General features: G+C 41.6%; 7 protein-coding genes and 1 non-coding gene across 8 annotated transcripts; 4 read left to right on the forward strand and 4 right to left on the reverse strand.

The window, feature by feature from the left end:
- Positions 1-2002: 2002 nt before the first annotated feature.
- Positions 2003-3057, reverse strand: LOC145701420 (uncharacterized). Its single transcript, XM_081778641.1, has 4 exons — positions 2965-3057; positions 2312-2921; positions 2181-2272; positions 2003-2137 (listed from the first exon to the last, which is right to left on the reverse strand). Exons 1-4 carry the CDS (start codon positions 3055-3057, stop codon positions 2003-2005), a joined length of 930 nt encoding a protein of 309 aa, XP_081634767.1.
- Positions 3058-5032: 1975 nt separating this feature from the next.
- Positions 5033-8362, forward strand: LOC145705610 (transmembrane protease serine 9-like). The gene is made up of 4 exons (XM_081783093.1): positions 5033-5346; positions 5424-7587; positions 7630-7916; positions 7996-8362. The coding sequence occupies exons 1-4, from the start codon at positions 5098-5100 to the stop codon at positions 8260-8262; spliced, it is 2967 nt and encodes a 988-aa protein (XP_081639219.1). The 5' UTR covers positions 5033-5097; the 3' UTR covers positions 8263-8362.
- A 1993-nt stretch (positions 8363-10355) lies between these two features.
- Positions 10356-11992, forward strand: LOC145704544 (uncharacterized). The gene is made up of 4 exons (XM_081781998.1): positions 10356-10448; positions 11443-11558; positions 11605-11744; positions 11789-11992. Exons 1-4 carry the CDS (start codon positions 10409-10411, stop codon positions 11943-11945), a joined length of 453 nt encoding a protein of 150 aa, XP_081638124.1. The 5' UTR covers positions 10356-10408; the 3' UTR covers positions 11946-11992.
- Positions 11993-12180: 188 nt separating this feature from the next.
- Positions 12181-12828, forward strand: LOC145704473 (uncharacterized). The gene is made up of 3 exons (XM_081781925.1): positions 12181-12368; positions 12416-12555; positions 12595-12828. Exons 1-3 carry the CDS (start codon positions 12363-12365, stop codon positions 12761-12763), a joined length of 315 nt encoding a protein of 104 aa, XP_081638051.1. The 5' UTR covers positions 12181-12362; the 3' UTR covers positions 12764-12828.
- Positions 12829-12951: 123 nt separating this feature from the next.
- TRNAS-GCU (transfer RNA serine (anticodon GCU)) lies at positions 12952-13033 on the reverse strand. The gene has a single exon. It is a non-coding gene; the product is annotated as a tRNA-Ser (tRNA).
- A 145-nt stretch (positions 13034-13178) lies between these two features.
- Positions 13179-13801, reverse strand: LOC145704992 (uncharacterized). Its single transcript, XM_081782447.1, has 3 exons — positions 13602-13801; positions 13423-13556; positions 13179-13376 (listed from the first exon to the last, which is right to left on the reverse strand). Exons 1-3 carry the CDS (start codon positions 13797-13799, stop codon positions 13190-13192), a joined length of 519 nt encoding a protein of 172 aa, XP_081638573.1. The 5' UTR covers positions 13800-13801; the 3' UTR covers positions 13179-13189.
- Positions 13802-14364: 563 nt separating this feature from the next.
- On the forward strand, positions 14365-15006 carry LOC145702769 (uncharacterized). Its single transcript, XM_081780036.1, has 2 exons — positions 14365-14571; positions 14674-15006. The coding sequence occupies exons 1-2, from the start codon at positions 14429-14431 to the stop codon at positions 14909-14911; spliced, it is 381 nt and encodes a 126-aa protein (XP_081636162.1). The 5' UTR covers positions 14365-14428; the 3' UTR covers positions 14912-15006.
- An 8-nt stretch (positions 15007-15014) lies between these two features.
- LOC145702768 (uncharacterized) lies at positions 15015-16178 on the reverse strand. Its single transcript, XM_081780035.1, has 5 exons — positions 16026-16178; positions 15738-15962; positions 15504-15696; positions 15222-15462; positions 15015-15176 (listed from the first exon to the last, which is right to left on the reverse strand). The coding sequence occupies exons 1-5, from the start codon at positions 16105-16107 to the stop codon at positions 15045-15047; spliced, it is 873 nt and encodes a 290-aa protein (XP_081636161.1). The 5' UTR covers positions 16108-16178; the 3' UTR covers positions 15015-15044.
- Between the last annotated feature and the right edge of the window lie 402 nt (positions 16179-16580).

Consider the following 16580-nt stretch of genomic DNA (forward strand, 5'->3'; position numbering starts at 1 on the left):
CAAGAACGAGCTATACCAATACTGAAATTCTTTGGGGGTATCGATTCAACCCATTACTGACAATCAGCGGACCAAACAATTCATATTCGACGGATTACTCGATGTTCGACGAAATCTACGAGGTGCCAATGACGGAAAATTCTGCTCAATATATTTCTATGAAAAAGAAAAAGGGTCGAGTTTCTCCTTTAGGGTAAGATTTAGGTGATCTTCAAAAACGAGAATATTTAGGCGAAAACTTGGGAAATCGGTAGAAAAGATGCGAATTATGAAAATTTACAGTAACGATGCTTGAAAAATGACGACTATAAGTTTTCTGCAAGTGAAATAAAGAATTTATTATAATTAATTCTCAGTCGGAATTAAAACCAGTTTTGGAGAAAATCAAGAATACGAAGAATCATTCGAAAAGCACGATTCTTGTCTTCCATGCTTTCATCATCGATATTGACGCTCGGTGGTCGCGTTGTAGAGGATGAGATGGTAGGAGGTCGAGTTGTAGTTGTCATGCAAGGACAGGGTTCTGACTCTGATCGAGTTGATTCAGTGATGCTTGGAGGACGAGTTGTTGAAGAGGAAACGGTCGGAGGTCGAGTCGAAGTTGTTGTTGAGACTGATGGAGGTCTTGTCGTCGTTATCGTTGATGAAGAAACTGTTGGAGGCCGCGTTGTTGCAGTTGAGCTTGAAAAAACATTTGGTGGACGGGTAGAAGTGGTTGTTGAAACTGACGGAGGTCGAGTTGTAGTTGTTGAGCAAGTGCATTGTTTGGTCGTTGAGACTGACGGGGGTCGAGTTGTTGTTGTCGTCACTAGGGTTCGCAATCAAATAATTTCAAAATTTAAAATTGCTCTAAAAATAACCGTTTTCAGGATTCCCCCCTTTTCAATCATCAAGATTTCATTTCTGAAATCAGAATTTAAAAATCTACAGTAGAACTCGAGATATGGCCCCGGAAAAAAGAACGAATTTCATCGGCGCGGGCTGCGCGCTGCGCTGTATGGGTGGCGCCCGAGTGCTTGAATTTTTGACAGGAGGGTTATTTTGCCTGTATAAATGTATGGTCGAGGTTGCGAAATCGTAGAACACCTGTGACCCAAGATATTGATTATTTTCCGGAATTTCTAGCTCATAATTTGTTTGTTTGTTTATTTTTCTCATTTTTTTTCGATTTTTTAGATTCCCTTATACCGATTTACTATACTAAAATTCAATTTTATTATTATTCAAGATGGTCAAAATTATTTGATTGCGAACCCTAGTCGTCACAGATGGTGGACGAGTGGTGGTAGAGGAAACTGTAGGTGGTCTTGTTGTTGTTGTTGAACTGTGGGTCGTTGAAAGCGTTGGTGGTCGGGTCGTCATTGTTCTTGTCGAAGTAGTTGTGGTCGTAGCCTTGGTTGTTGTGGTCGTTTCCTTAGTTGTTGTTGTAGTTGTCGTAGTTGTCGCTTTTGTTGTAGTTGTAGTAGCCTTCGTCGTCGTTGTCGTCGCCTTCGTAGTCGTAGTTGTAGTCGTGGTTGTTGTCGTAGTCGTTTGAGTGGAGCAAACAGTTCCACAATTACTCATGCAACAGTGCGACGTATCAGTAGCATAAGCGTGGTTACAGCCTTGAATAACCGGGTCATAAACAGTCCCACCAGTACAGCTCTTCACCGCCGTCTTCTGATTCTCATAGCAGTGGTAGAATTTCTGGCACTCGCAATGCGGATAGTGCCCATTATTCGCCTTTGATTCGCAGAAATTAAGATCATCTGTGGATCGACGCTCTCGCAGAAATCCTCTCGCGAAGGCTTCACCGGCGAAAAGAAAAATGAAAACTTTCATTTTATCGGAAAGTGATCATTTTGGAACGATTTATGGACGTTTTTATATTTCAATGGAGACAAAAAAGTTTCAGAGGAGTAAATAACGGAAAAGAATGATAAAACACTTCCGCCAGAAGTTTCCAATCGCGACAATACAAAGAGCTTGAGTGATTTAATAACGAAATATATGAAAGAACTTTTCATTCAAATTCATGTCGCTGTACTCTTTCGCGCTCTCTGCAAACTCCAATAACAAGCATGAGTCCTAAAATCAGCAGTACAGAATTCAGAAGCGAATTGAAGAAAGCAGCAGGATAGGGATTTTTCTCAGTGATCTAAAAATTTTGCACCCTTGCTCAATTTTTGAGAAGGAATTACCACTTTTGAAATTGCGCTCAAATCGACAATCAAGGCAATGAAAATAAAAAACCAAATCGCAAGAAGAATTTTCTCATGCTTCTTATTGAGACCTAAAAAACTAAAATAAAAATCAGAAATGGAACTGTTACCTAGAGAAATTTGGTTTGACCAGATGATCAAGATCGCGATCCCGAGGCTTATATGTTGCAAAAATACGGCTCCTCCCCAGGTGCGAAAAATTGGAACGCTTGATTCATGAACTTCTTTTATAACGAGATATTCTCTGATTTCTTTCTTGTTTTCACTTTTTTCAGTGTTTGTTTTTCTTGTCTCTTTATCGCTTTCCGTGTCTGTGCCAGGGTCAGACTCCTCTGTTGTTGGTTTCGTTGTTGTAGTGGTAGCCTTTTCGGTTGTCGTAGTTGTCTTCGTTGTTGCTGCTGTTGAAGTTGCCTTCGTAGTCGTCGTCGTCGCTTTTGTCGTTGTTGGTTTTTGTGTTGTAGTCGTAGCCTTAGTTGTTGTTGTAGTTTTTGTAGTTGGTGCATCAGTTGTAGTAGCCTCTGGTCTTGTCGTTGACGCCTTCGTCGTTGTGGTAATTGTTGTAGTTGTGTTCGGTTGGAAGTCCAATTCTATCGCCTCAAAAGTGACATTGCAAAGAAGCAATGTTCTCAATTTATTATCGCCAATTTCTTTGGTAGTGTTCAACTTGAACTTCAAGTCATCAAAACACTTTGAAAAATCAAGGATGTCGTTTGGCCAGCCCTTAATCTTCAGTTGAGTAATATAACTTAATTCTATGACTCACGGTTATCTCGTATTCTGTATGATTGAAACTCTCTTCCGAAGAATCATCACAGGAGCAAAAATTAATCAGAAAATAAGCCAAAGTGAGCTTCATTCTTTCAATAAAGCTCTGGAAACTAAGCCGAGATGGACAAAACTAAGCATTGTTCATGGGTCGGAAACAAACTCATTTTTCTATCGTAGGAACCATTCAAAGTCATCAAGCTAGAAAAAATGGAAGCATCAAATGGCAATTGTTAATAATTCAACATGTGATGGAAAAATATAAAATTTTTTATAAAAAAAATAGCGCTGATCAAGTTGTTTTGCCGAGAAAGCGTGTAATTCAAAACAAGCCCCAAAGATTGACACGGATCCGTCACCGCGTCTAAGCGCTTTAAAATTCAAGTTCCATTTTCCAGTTGCCAACCTTTTAAGATGACCTTTTTGGCTGGGAGAAAAGATGCTTGCTGATGAGTTTGAAAAAAGGGTTGACTTTTAAACGGTCCCCAAAATGACGAAATCTGACGTTTTCGTACTAAAATAACCGGAAAATCTGATTTTTCAGATTTTTACAGATTTCTCGCAAAATATTCTAAAATCTCGACAACGAAAACTGGCGACTTTTCGAAATTTCAACCGTTTAAAATTGAATTAGAAATTGACCTTTTCCGAACTGTCCAAGTTCAGCCGAGTACTCGAGAGCAGCGCTTATCCGATTTTGCTCAGACACGCTTTGGCTCAAAATAAGTGCACTTGAATGAACCTGTTGAGCTTTAAAAATTCAGGGGTGATGCAAGAATGACAATTTAGTGTTCCGTTCCTGAATTCGCCAGTCACAAATCGCGAATCTTGGTTTCAGGCTTCTAAATATTCAGCAGCCCTTTTGTCTAAGCTCAAGTTAGATCAGGTTCGCATATAATCGGATTATCAGTTATCCTTGATGACAGGAAATTATACAAAGAGCTCTCCATAAGTGATAGACCCAGCTCAGAATTCACTTTGCGGGTCAAGAAAATATGGTCTTTCTAAAATGAATGAGTGAATTCAAGAGCAAACAATTGTTAAATCAGCTCTAGTAATATTTGATTACGCAGCATCTGAAAATGGACACGCTGTCTGTTATCTTTTCGTTTTACGGAGGATAATAAATCAATGGTTCTTGCGAATTTCTTTCCGAATGTCTGAAAAACCGTTTTTACCGATCAACGAGTTCAGAATTTTATTTCTAGAGTGATCAATTCAAACAGGAGAATATTTAATTATCAATAATCTGTTGCTAAAAACGTGTGATCTTGCCAATTATTTTGGTAACGGCTCATTGTTCGAACTTCGAAGACTTTATTTTTAAACGCAAAAATCAGCAGAAACCTCCAGAAGAACAGGGATTTTTGATGATACTAGGGACGTTGCAATGACTTCTGTGCTCACCGATAGATCTCCATCAAAATCGAGTCTTTGAAAAGGAAAAGGATATTCTACACCAGCGACAAGGAAAATTGAATTGTCAATTCTGATGGCTGATCCCCATCAATCAGCCTAAATTCAAAAGAGCTTCTTTTTAAAGGATTCTCTTACATTCTGAAGGTCATAGTCCAGATATCAGAATACCAGAGCCGGTTTTATATTCGTTGATAAGTCGTTGAGGCTGTTTTTCCATTCGCATCCTTCTAATTTAGCAATCTTAGGATGGTTTAAATTTAATAAACTGATCAAAAAAAAATAATTTTTGCTGATCAGCAGTGTTTCTATTAAATATAAAGCTCGCCATTAATATGGGCATGAGAAGTTTGTCCAACTTAAAAATCATCTGGTGCTGAAAATTGTTGGTGTCGTATTAAACAAGTAATGTATATCTAGCATATGTTTTAACCGGCTTGAAATTTGAAATAGATGGAACATTCATCTCTTGGGCATTTTAGAACGATGAAACAATCTGAACCCGGACAAACGAACGGTAGCTCCCGCGCGTAACCTTTTCCTAATGCTTTTCTTGACAGGCGCGCGTTGTCACGAGCGCTCTCTCACTCCACCGCGTAATCGCGCGCAATATTAAAACCCTTCGTTTCTCTTGTTTCCCACACGGCAATAATCCGTTATTTCCCATTTTTTGATATACTTTTTTATAAAGAAATATCAAAAGTAGCTAGCGAAAATGAAGTTAGCAGCTACTCTTTTGACCTTCGCCGAAGGAGCTTGGAAGGACAAATGGGAGAATCAAATAAGAGGACGATCACCAGCGACTGCGGCGGCTTGCACTGCGGCTATGATTGAGGAGACCGCGGCTTTGCCGATCGTTAATGGTGAATGGGACTGCCCAACGCTAGGACAAGATGTTTCCACGATGGTTTGCTCAGCGAAATGCCTCGTCGGAGAGAAAAATTGGAAGAAGGCTTCGATTCAGGTACTTTTTCGATTTATTTTTTTACAGAACTTTCGTCTTAAAATTGAGTCTTTCCCTAATAATCATCAATTTTGTAGGCAAAATGCAAATCCACCCCGAAAATCAAGCGAAAACTCAGCACTGAGAACCTGATCTGTGAGGAAAAAGTCGATCTCTGCGAGGAAGCGCTCTCATCCATGGACATTCTTATGGGCTCCCTGAATCTAGTCAGCACCCACCCTAAAAAGGGAAATACCTACCGACTCGTCTGCGACGATGGAGAGGATCTGGGCGCGGTCAAGTGCAAGAATGGCAATTTCAAGTCGAAAATCAACTCATTCGAAACTGCTTGCGACCGATTTGTCTGCAACGAGGAAGATGCCTTCGAAAACTTCCCGATTGGCGAGGGCGAGTGGAGATGTTCCACCAAAAAAGGCAAAATTACTTGCAGTGGAAAGTGCTTCTGGGAAGAATCTGCACCGATTCGTTTCAAAACTCGCTGCACGCCAAACGATGGCTGGTTCATTTTCAAAAATGAGAAGTTTTCTGATGACTTCTGCGAAGAAGAGCCAACAACAACTACGGAATTTACTTCAACGACTACCGATGCAACCACATTCACAACTGGTCCAAGTACAACAACACTTGCAACAGAACCGCCTTTCACTACCCCAGATCTATCCGATTTCGAAGCATTGACAGATGTGATCACTCCTGGCCTTCTTACCTGCGCCCGCGAATCAAACTTCGGAATCGACGACGAAACTCGTGGATCTTCAAAGATCGTTGGAGGAGTAACAGCAGCAGAAAATGCATGGCCCTTCATCGCCAGACTTTTTATCAAAGATGATCCAGATAGCCTCACTGGTTTCAGATGCGGAGGAACAGTAATTGACAATAACTGGGTTTTGTCCGCCGCTCATTGTTGCGAGGGCGCGGTGTCGATCAAAGCGGTTTTTAGTGATTTGAGCAGCAGCGTCTTCGAAAGCGGCCAATTTGATCTCACTGCTCATCACTTCGTCATTCACCCCGATTACGAAGGAAAAGGAAATGATATCTGCTTGATCCATTTCACGGAAGATATCGTTGCCAGTGACAATGACGGTGATGTCAAGATTGCTTGTCTCCCAGAAGAGCCTGTTGAACATGGAAAAGCCTGCTGGGTTGCCGGATGGGGAACGACTTCCTCTGGAGGATCATTGTCCAGCGATCTCCTTCAGGTCGGCGTCAACGTAATGGATCAGGACTACTGTCTCGCCAAGTCCTTCATCGCTAGCCTCGAGGGAGACGACATCTGCGCCGGTATTCCTGATATGGACGGCGATCATCTTGTTGACGGCGGAGCAGACGCTTGCCAAGGTGACTCTGGAGGACCTCTTCTTTGCAATGTTGATGGACGAGCCACACTTGTTGGTGTCGTTTCACGCGGAACAGGTTGTGCGTTGCAGGGATGGCCAGGATTGTACTCTTCGGTTGACAGCTCCATTGACTGGATTCAAGAAACTGTTGCTAGCTTCATGCCGACAACTTCCACAACGACAAGCACTACTACTTCGACAACTACAAGTACTACCACTACTACAAAAACAACGACCACCACAACTACCACTACAACAACGACGACAACATTGACCACGACTACCACCACTACCACTACCACTACCACCACTACCACCACCACTACCACCACGACTACGACAACGACGACCACAACAACGACCACAACCACCACCAAGACAACGACGACGTCGACCACAACATCGACAACTACCACCACCACCACCACGACTACGACGACCACGACGACGACTACTACGACGACTACAACTTCTACAACTACAACTTCAACAACAATCACCACAACCACAACTACAACTACCACAACTACTACAACTACTACTACTACGACAACCACAACTACGACAACTACAACGACTACAACCACTCCTCCTGAATTCGTCCCTCTTACAAACTCCATCACCGCTGGACTCGACACCTGTACTGACTCCTCCAATTTCCCAACAGGTGGACGAAAGAAACGTGCCCGCATGTCAAAGATTGTGGGCGGAGTTACCGCAGAAGATAATGAGTGGCCATGGATCACTAGACTTTTCCTTGCTCAAACAGTTGGTGGCACAAGTGGATTCAGATGCGGCGGAAGTATCATCCACTCGAACTGGGTTCTATCAGCTGCTCATTGCTGCGAGGATATGGCGGAAATCACTGCGACTTTTGGAGAACTTTCAGTGAATGATTTTGACTGTAAGTAAAGACTTTCATTTCTGAAAATCAAGGTCTTTGTAGCAAACGAGTACAGCCTATCTTCAACAACCTTCTTCAATCACCCTGAATACGGAAACTCAAGTGACGGAAACTCGATGAATTCTGACTGGTGCCTTATCAAATTCGACGATGATATCCTCGCTGCTGATCCAGAGGGAAAGACTCGTATGGCTTGTTTGCCAACTGAGGAACCAGAGCATGGCGCAGGTTGCTGGGTTGCTGGATGGGGAGCTACTTCTTTCGGAAGTGGTACTTCTTCTGAGCTCTTGAGCACTGGTGTCAATGTTATGAGCCAAGAGTACTGTCTTCTTAACAGGATCGTTTTATACAAATTTTAACGGCAAACCTTTTTTTGGTTTACGACTTTCTTGAATCATTTCGTAAAACATGAACAGTAACATCAACTCCCTGATGCCCGACGATGTCTGTGCCGGGATCCCTGATCTTAACTCTGACGGCTTCACCGATGGCGGTCAGGATTCTTGCCAGGGCGATTCTGGTGGACCCCTCATTTGCCCAGTCAACGGCCGAGCTACCCTCATCGGAGTTGTTTCTCGAGGAGTCGGCTGTGCCAGCGAGGGATGGCCGGGAATTTACTCCTCCGTCTTGAGCGCAAAATCTTGGATCGAAGCGACCATCGCGGCAAATCCCTAAAAAAATCACGAAAATGACGGAATTTTTCATAAAATCTTTGATAACAACAAGGACTCATATTTCCATTTCTCACCTGTAAATAAATAACATCAAACAAAAAGTGAGGTCATTTTAATCCACGCATACAGGCAGGAATATATTTTCTTCGACACGACAACACATGCATAATTTATCAAAAGACAACTCGTTGCTTGCCGCTTTTTTTAATAACCAATTTGAATTTCAAAGACGGGACAATACTTAATGTCAGCGCCTCCTTACATGCCATTTCAGGTGGAAATCATGTCCACAGTTTCCAATTAACATTCGATTTTCTCATTTTCTTGATGAATGATTGATTATTCCGGCGAGTATAAAAGTCATCGACGTCTGATTTCCTCAACCACATAATTAATTCGCCATTCTCCGAGTTTTCAACTGCAGGTTTGTCAATTTTTGATTTCAAGAGGGCACCTTAGTACGACGAAAACGTTCCCAAAATCAGATAATGCATTCCACGATGATAAATTGCGGATCTTAGATGAGAATAATTGATTCTCGGAGAACTCTCAATCTTTAATTCGTCTTCTTTAAAAGGAAATACTGATACAGTTTTTTGATTCAGAACAACATGCAGTTGAACCTCTTTTTCCTCCTTGTCGCCGTTGCCGATGGTTTTCTTCAGAGTAGATACAGCTTCTCGGATCACCCTAAACAAGGTTCGTCTTTTTGAAAAATTTAATGCAAAAATGATCTTTTAGAAAAAGACACTTCATCTGGACTCAAGCAATTTCTAGAGCAGTGCTCACGATATAGTTACAGTTAATTATGAAATTTTTGGACATTTTTTGTCCCAAGATTTTCGCAAAAATATCCAAAAATTTGATACACGCGGCCAAAAAAAATGTCCCATCCAAATCGCTTAAAAAATTTTTTTTGAGGAAAATCTCCATCATTCTTTGTTGAATCCTTCTTCTCAAGACAAAAAATGTTTTGGGGGTACGAGATCAACCTTCAATCTTATTTTTCTCAAAGAAAAAGTAAGATTTTTAATAAGAAAAAACATCATATTATAAGAAAACATATCTTGAGCAACAAAAAGGCTGGCTGAACCCGATGAACATTCCGCCTTTCAATAAACGTCTTCAGAAAAGAAATCATTTCTTGGAGAGGAATTTTGAATATTGACTGTTAAAAATAAAAGAAACTAAGGGTGAAAATATGTTTTTCTCTATAAAGATTCATTTTCGGTTTTTAACCATTTATATTTTATGGTCTGGAAGCCTATTCATAATTTGGCTCTCTTCTGTTCCAGTGAGCGCCTTTTCGTTAGCCTACTGGATTCTCAGTTGCCAAGAGAATGGATTACGAAGCGTATCTTGATGCTTTTCAAGCCGAGCTAAATTACAAGCCGAAAGCTCCAGCTTTTGGTCATCCTCCCGCAGCTGGTGAAATAGGAAGTGCTAGAAAGGCCTCCAGACCTAATTCCGAAAATGCTCCGCTTTCTGACGAAAAGAAGGAGGCAATAGCAAAGGCGAAAGGCGCAGCGAAAAAGGTAATTATATCATATAATTTATATGATTCTAATTGAATTCGAAGGATTTGCAGGATCTTCATGCTGATGGCCTCAATATCAAGACAATGACTCAAGATGATCGAATAAAAATGATCACCGAAGGCCTGAAGAGTTTCGTCGAAAACGACAAAATCGCCAAAGAAATCAACAATATGTTCCAGGACCCTCGGTATAGCTTATGCCTTTTCCACTTCAGTCTTGATTGCTTTAAGATTCAATTTGGAGGACGCAATCAAGCGTGATCCGTTGAAGATTTCACTGAAAACGATCAAAGGCTGAAAAAATGCTTCAGAAGAAATGATGTTTCTGAAAAGTTCTGTTTCATCAACGAAAGATTCCAATAAAATGGTTAATAACAACCAAAATATATGCCTTATTATGCAAATTACTTTATTATTATTGAAAGTTAAACTGTTGAAAACTAATTTGATTGATATGTTTTTCGTTTAAAAAACCTTCTCATGAGCTTTTTTATGAGCCTACTCATGAAGAGTCAGAAGAGTCGTTGACAGTGTCTAAATTTATCGCTTTTTTCAAGCGCAGTGCTAGCAAACGATTCCGCCTCAGAAGTCAGACTAGTTTTCAAAGAGAATGACCTTGGATTACGTAGCTTATTTGACTGCGGTCATACGTGGTCAATCTTCGGGGTAGGGATCCCGAAGAATAGACGATTTTAAATACGCTCAATCTTCGGGGTAAAATCCCGAAGAGCTACCGATAAAAAATGCGGCCAATCTTCGGGGTCTCGAAAATCCGGAGACGAAGAATAACCGATCAACATTGTGGTGAATCTTCGGGGTCAGAAAAAAACTTTGAAGATGAATACTTATAAAAGATCAGCATATTTAATTTTTCTATAGTTTTTCCTGCTATGAGAAACTATCAAACAAATAGAAATCCGATGTTACAATTTATGAATGAATAATAATGAATAATAATTTAATGAATAATATTTTATTAAAGTGGCCGATATTTCCGACCAGAATTCAGGGATTTTCGAATAAAAATTTCGTCCTAAAGATTGAAAGCCAATTAACAACTCTCTTATTGAAAGTTTTTAACAGTAAACTATTTAAAAAGTAGAAAATTATCAAAACTGATTGTCCCTAACCTCGGGGCTCCGCCCCTCGGTCCTAAGATGCCGGGGTCTAGTCTAGGGTTAGTTAGGGTTACCGAAGGCCTATCCCCCTCGGGTAATTTGTTCCGTCATTTTGAAGGTGCCCCCTAACCCTAACCTTTATTTTAGCAAATACAATGATTTTATTTTTTTTTATCGACAAAAAGTCTTTGGGGATTTTTGAAGCGCAGGATGAAGTATTCTTTTTTACCAACTCTTGTGCTGATAGCAACATTCATAAGGCGGGCGGATGATAGGAATTTCGATAACGCGGCAGCGAAATTTAGCACTCGACAATCTCGAAAACACTCATTTGACCCCGAAGAATCACCGCATTGTGCATCGGTTATTCTTCGTCTCTGGCTTTCAAGACCCCGAAGATTGACCGCATTTTATATTGGTAGCTCTTCGGGATCGTACCCCGAAGATTGAGCGTATTTAAAATCGTCTATTCTTCGGGATCCCTACCCCGAAGATTGACCGCATATGTCGTTGACTGCTTTTCAAGAGGAGCTCCACCGGAAACCAGCAGGTTTTGGGCCTCCTCCCGCAGCTGGGGGAGTCAGTAATGCCAGAGCTTCTTCCGAAACTCCGGATTCTGGGGAAAAGAAAGAAGCAATTCAGGTAATTTCATGAACGAATAAAGACAATTACAATTCACGAACAATAGGATCTTCATGCCGATAGACAAAATGTCATCAAAGGAAAGACCAAGGAGGAGCTAATTACTGCTATCACTGCAGAACTCAAGAGCTTTGCAAAGAATGACGAAATCGCGAAAGAAATGCAGACCTTGGTGGACAATCCCAAGTAAATCTACTTCTTTATTTATTATCCTACAAAATTTTCTTTAGATACGACGATGTCGCGGAGAAAATCAAGACCGATCCAAGTGAGATCGTCGAATATCTCACCGCAAAATGGGCAAAATTCGCCCTTCTTGCTGCTGCTTACTACGTCGGCGCTAACCAGGACACTCTGATTTCCCTGGTGGAAACAATCAAAGCTTGAAAATAAAATTTGGCGCTGACGAAATCTGATTTCTCCTGACGAGTTCCGTTTCCTGGCCAAACTATTTCACTAAAAATAGCACTAAAAATTATTTTCATTCTCATGTTTTTTTTTTCAATTTTTATGCTTTCTTCGCAGTTCTCATTGAACGGAGAGCCAATTGTTCTGTTTAAATTTACTTTTATGAATCAGCAAGCTTAGTCTCAGCAAATAATACCGCCTCGCAAGTCAGACTTCTCGCTTTTCAGTTCCCAAGAGAATGGATTACGAAGCGTATCTAGATGCCTTCAAAGAGGAGCTCAATCGGAAACCAGCCGGTTTCGGGCCTCCTCCAGCAGCTGGGGAATAGGAGGTTCCAAAAGAGGACCCAGGCCTAGTTCCCAAAGTCAGTCGATTTCTGAAGAAAGAAAACAGGCGATGCAGGTAACTTGGCATTTTCTGGCATATAAACTTGACTCAATTCGTTTAAGGATCTTCATGCGGATGGGATGAATGTCAAGGCAATGTCCCAAGATGATCGGATTCAATTTATCGCTGGAGAACTGAAAAATATCGCGGCGACAAACGACCAAATCGCAAATGAAATTCAAACGATGCTCGAAAATCCCCGGTAATTTCCATCGATTTTCCCCGAAAATAATCTCTTCAGATTCGACATGGTGGCAGAAATCAAAGAAAATGCTACGGGAATCATGAATTTTCTCAACCTAGGACATGCCAAACAAGTCGTTAAAGTTGCCCTTCTTGCTGCTGCTACTGTAGTTGTTGTTGACAACCGAAGCACTCTCTTTTCCCTGGTGCAGACGATCAAAGGCTGAGAAAGAAATTTCTTCGAAGAATGGATTCTCCTGACATGTTCGGTTTCATCAGCAAAACGTACCAATAAAATGATCAAAAAGCAACCAAAATTGTTGTTTTTCTTTACTGAATGTCTTCCCTACCGCTCTAGAGTCGATAAACATACTGTTCTGCTTGTAATTACCACGAATTCGTGGCGAAAACAAAACGACACCGATGGGATTCGAACCCACGCGTGCAGAGCACATTGGATTAGCAGTCCAACGCCTTAACCACTCGGCCACAGTGTCATGTCTGCCCGCGCCAGCTTTGACATTTATAAAGCGCACTTTTTAAGTGAAAGAAAACGCACTGGAACTAATCAATTCTTTCTACCGGTACCAGAGTTGGATTGATATTTTCAAGCCTTTATTTGTTTTGATGATTCACGGAAAATAAGGCGAGCATCAGACAAAATACGATTCCTGACCAAAGAAAGTCGTGGCAATGCTTCTCAGAACACTCCTATCGTCTCCTAAAACATTGACTGCAGCAGTAAGAAGCATGACTTTCGAAGCTCGTTTCGCATTTCCGAGACTGAGAAGAGTTGCGATTCCTGTGGCATTTTCTTTTATTGCCAGTTGCTCGTTGAATCTAAAATGAAAATAGCGCCTCCGGAAACACACTGTATTACGCGTACTTTGACTCGTTTACGATCTTTCGTAGACCTTCTGCAACTTCTTCATTGGTTTGAGCGATTTCTTTAAGGTCCGTGAAGATAGCTTTGACACGCTCTTCCTGAGTCATGAAAACATTTTTACCAGAGTGGACATCCTTAATAATTAAAATCAACAAAAGTTACTCCCAAAGGAGTCCTACTTGTATGGCTTGTTGTTGCTCAATAGTCCGACTCGTTTGAGGCCGCTGACTAGTGCTTCCTCTCCGAATCGGTCCAGCCGCCATGTAGAGAGGCTTGGAAGGTCCCACTCCCCCAGCTGCGGGTGGACCCCCAAATACTGGCCGTTTGGGCCGCTTGAGCTCCGCTTGAAAAGCATCTAAATATGCATCGATGTCCATTTTCTCTGACAATAAAGAAGTTATGGCTGAGTAGCGAGCCCCAACGCTGAATCATAAAACATATTTGAACGAAGAGCGTCCCTCAAGTACAATCAAAGGCGATGAACTAGCACTAGAATCCGCAAAACGATGGTTCAATCTATTCAAATGGGAGCTCTTGCTAATCTTGATGCATTTAATTTGATCATCCTAATAGGATCGATCAAGTTAATTGCTATCAAAACGATGGGTAACGGGGCAATTTCGAAATGGCAGATTCTATTTACGGACATAAAACGCTGTGCGTAGCGATTAATAAGTCGATAAATGCGGCATTTATCTGGAACATCAACAATTCTCCGTAAGCCGATTCGTTTCAAGCCCGTTTTGTTAATTGTGGTTGATTTCGGCTGAAAACAAATTTACCTTTCTTTTAATACTTAACCAGGGCCGATCAGTTAGACGGCCGAAAATGGCCAACGTGTATGATGTTTTACACCAAAACTTTGCGAATAATCTAAACCAGAGACGTTATTTTTAACATGGTGTTTCTATAAACATAGCGCTCCATTTAAGCGCGGGGAGAAAGCAGAAATGTATCATTCGACCTAGAATCGACCAAAAAAAAAAGAAAAAAAAAACTCTTAAAAATGAAGCTTTTTGCCACCCTCGCCGTCGCTACTTCCGCTCTCGACTGCTGGACCGGTATTGGAACTTCCGTCGCCGACTTTGATGCCAACAAAGTCAGTGTTACCTGCCAGGCGAACGAGGAGACCTGCCAAATCACCGTCAGGTAAGAGAGTTTTCAGCTTTTATCAGATGATTTCAACGATTTTGATTCTTTTTTTTTGGTCTTCAAATCCTTCATTTTTCCAGGGTTAACTATATTGTTCAGACAACGAGGAGGAGTCGTCGAGCAAGTCATCGGATCATGCAAAGCTGAAGATGCCTGCAAAAACAACCGAGCGCAGAACTTCTGGAAAGGCGACCAATGCAAACCAGAGGACACAGTCGACGCTAACGGCGCTCAAATCACCTCCGTCTGCAGAACTTGCTCCGACACTGCTGCCGAGCAGATCGCCGCAGCTAGCTACGCTACCGAGGCTGAATGGAAGACCAACCTCCTCGCCTAAATAGACACAAAAACTACAATATTCCGCCTTTGACTGCCTTATTCGCTCCCCGACGATTTTCTCTCCCTCTGTGAAAGAATTCAATAAATAAATTATTAAAAAACTTTGAATATATTTTCAATTATTTTCAGTATTATTGTCCAGCAGTGGCAGAAAGACCTTTCACACCAGCAATGATTGTTCCACAGCCAAAGTTCTTGAAATCATCGTGTTCTTCGAGGAATTTCTTGAGCTCATTTTTCTCTGCGAACTCTTTCACTTTCGCCTTGAATCACGATTTATTCCCTTGACCTCCTTAGTCATATTTTACCTTTGCTGCTTCTCGCTCCTCTTCAGTCGCAGAACTCAAGACAGAGTCCATGAACCAAGCTCGCTGATTTTTGCAAAAGATTTCGTGGTCGTAGTAAGTCTCGTTGCTGCAGTAATGATTCGTCATGACTTCTTCATCTGTAACTTCAAAACCAGCGCCTTGAAGGAGCTCCCGTACTTTTTCCTTGCTTGGACATCTGGCAATCGTTCGCGCTCTCGTTGCTGGGACCAAATGAGCGTACCTACGTCAACTTATGAAAAGAAAATAGGAAGAATGTCTTACCAGTTGCCCCCTCGCTGTTCAGGAGTACTGAAGGCAACAACAAAGACTCCACCAGGTTTGAGAATTCGGAAGGCTTCAGAAAAGGCGTTGCCAATGGGCGACCAATCGTCGACGACGCCATTTTCGTTGGTTTTTACGAGATGATGGATGACCATCGAGCATTTGGCAGCTTCAAACTCGTCGTTTTTGAACCCTAAATGCATTTTCATCTGATTCCTCGGGTAAACCTTCTACCTGAATCGGGAAGACAGACCTTCTTGATACCGAATCGTTCATCAAATCCGCCAGCAGATAATTTTGCCTCGCACTTGTCAAGCATAATCTGACTGAAATCCGTGCACATGGCATATTTCAGGCCACTTTTCAGGAGTTCAACGATGTAGCTGCCAGTTCCTGTTCCAAAATCGACCAAATTGGTTTGCTCATATCCAGCAGGAGAGTTTTTCCGAATGAATTTCTCTGCAAAAAATGTTAAAAATGATCTCCTTTATCAGCGACCCGTCTACAGAAAAACAACCTTACCCATAATGTCTGCGCCAATGGGCAGTCTTGCCACATCGTAGTCACTTGCAGCGCTAGAATCGTAATTGGTGAAAGTCGACATGATGAAAAAGAAGTGAAGAACTGAGAGTTCTGTCAGGAGCCGGCTCTTTTAAACTGCAAAAGACCTAAAAGGTAATCAGGTCTGGAAGCCAGAGGAGAGGTCGGACAGAGGGGTGTGGACATTCGTAAGGTGGGTCGGGCGAAATACGTGATTCCGATGATTAAAGTTGAACAGATGATAAAAGTTCAATTCTGATTGCTTACTCATCACATTTTTCTATACGGGGCCTTTCAGGGCCGTAAAATGTTCGAAAGGATGGAAGAAAGCTGAGTAGGTCAGGGCTTTAGTTTCTGGGATATGTGACTTACAATCAGCTCTCTGTGTATTTTGGCTGCTGAAAAAACGAGGTCACAATCGCTCGAAATTATATAGTCCCGTGTATTTGCAGAAATTCGCAGAATTAGCAAAATAAATATTCAAAGGTCATGCGTTTTAAAACCGACAGTATTCAACTTCAAAATTGCAGCTTTGAA

The sequence above is a fragment of the Oikopleura dioica genome, chromosome PAR (genome assembly GCF_907165135.1).
Source record: "Oikopleura dioica chromosome PAR, OKI2018_I68_1.0, whole genome shotgun sequence".
Lineage (NCBI taxonomy): Eukaryota > Metazoa > Chordata > Appendicularia > Copelata > Oikopleuridae > Oikopleura > Oikopleura dioica.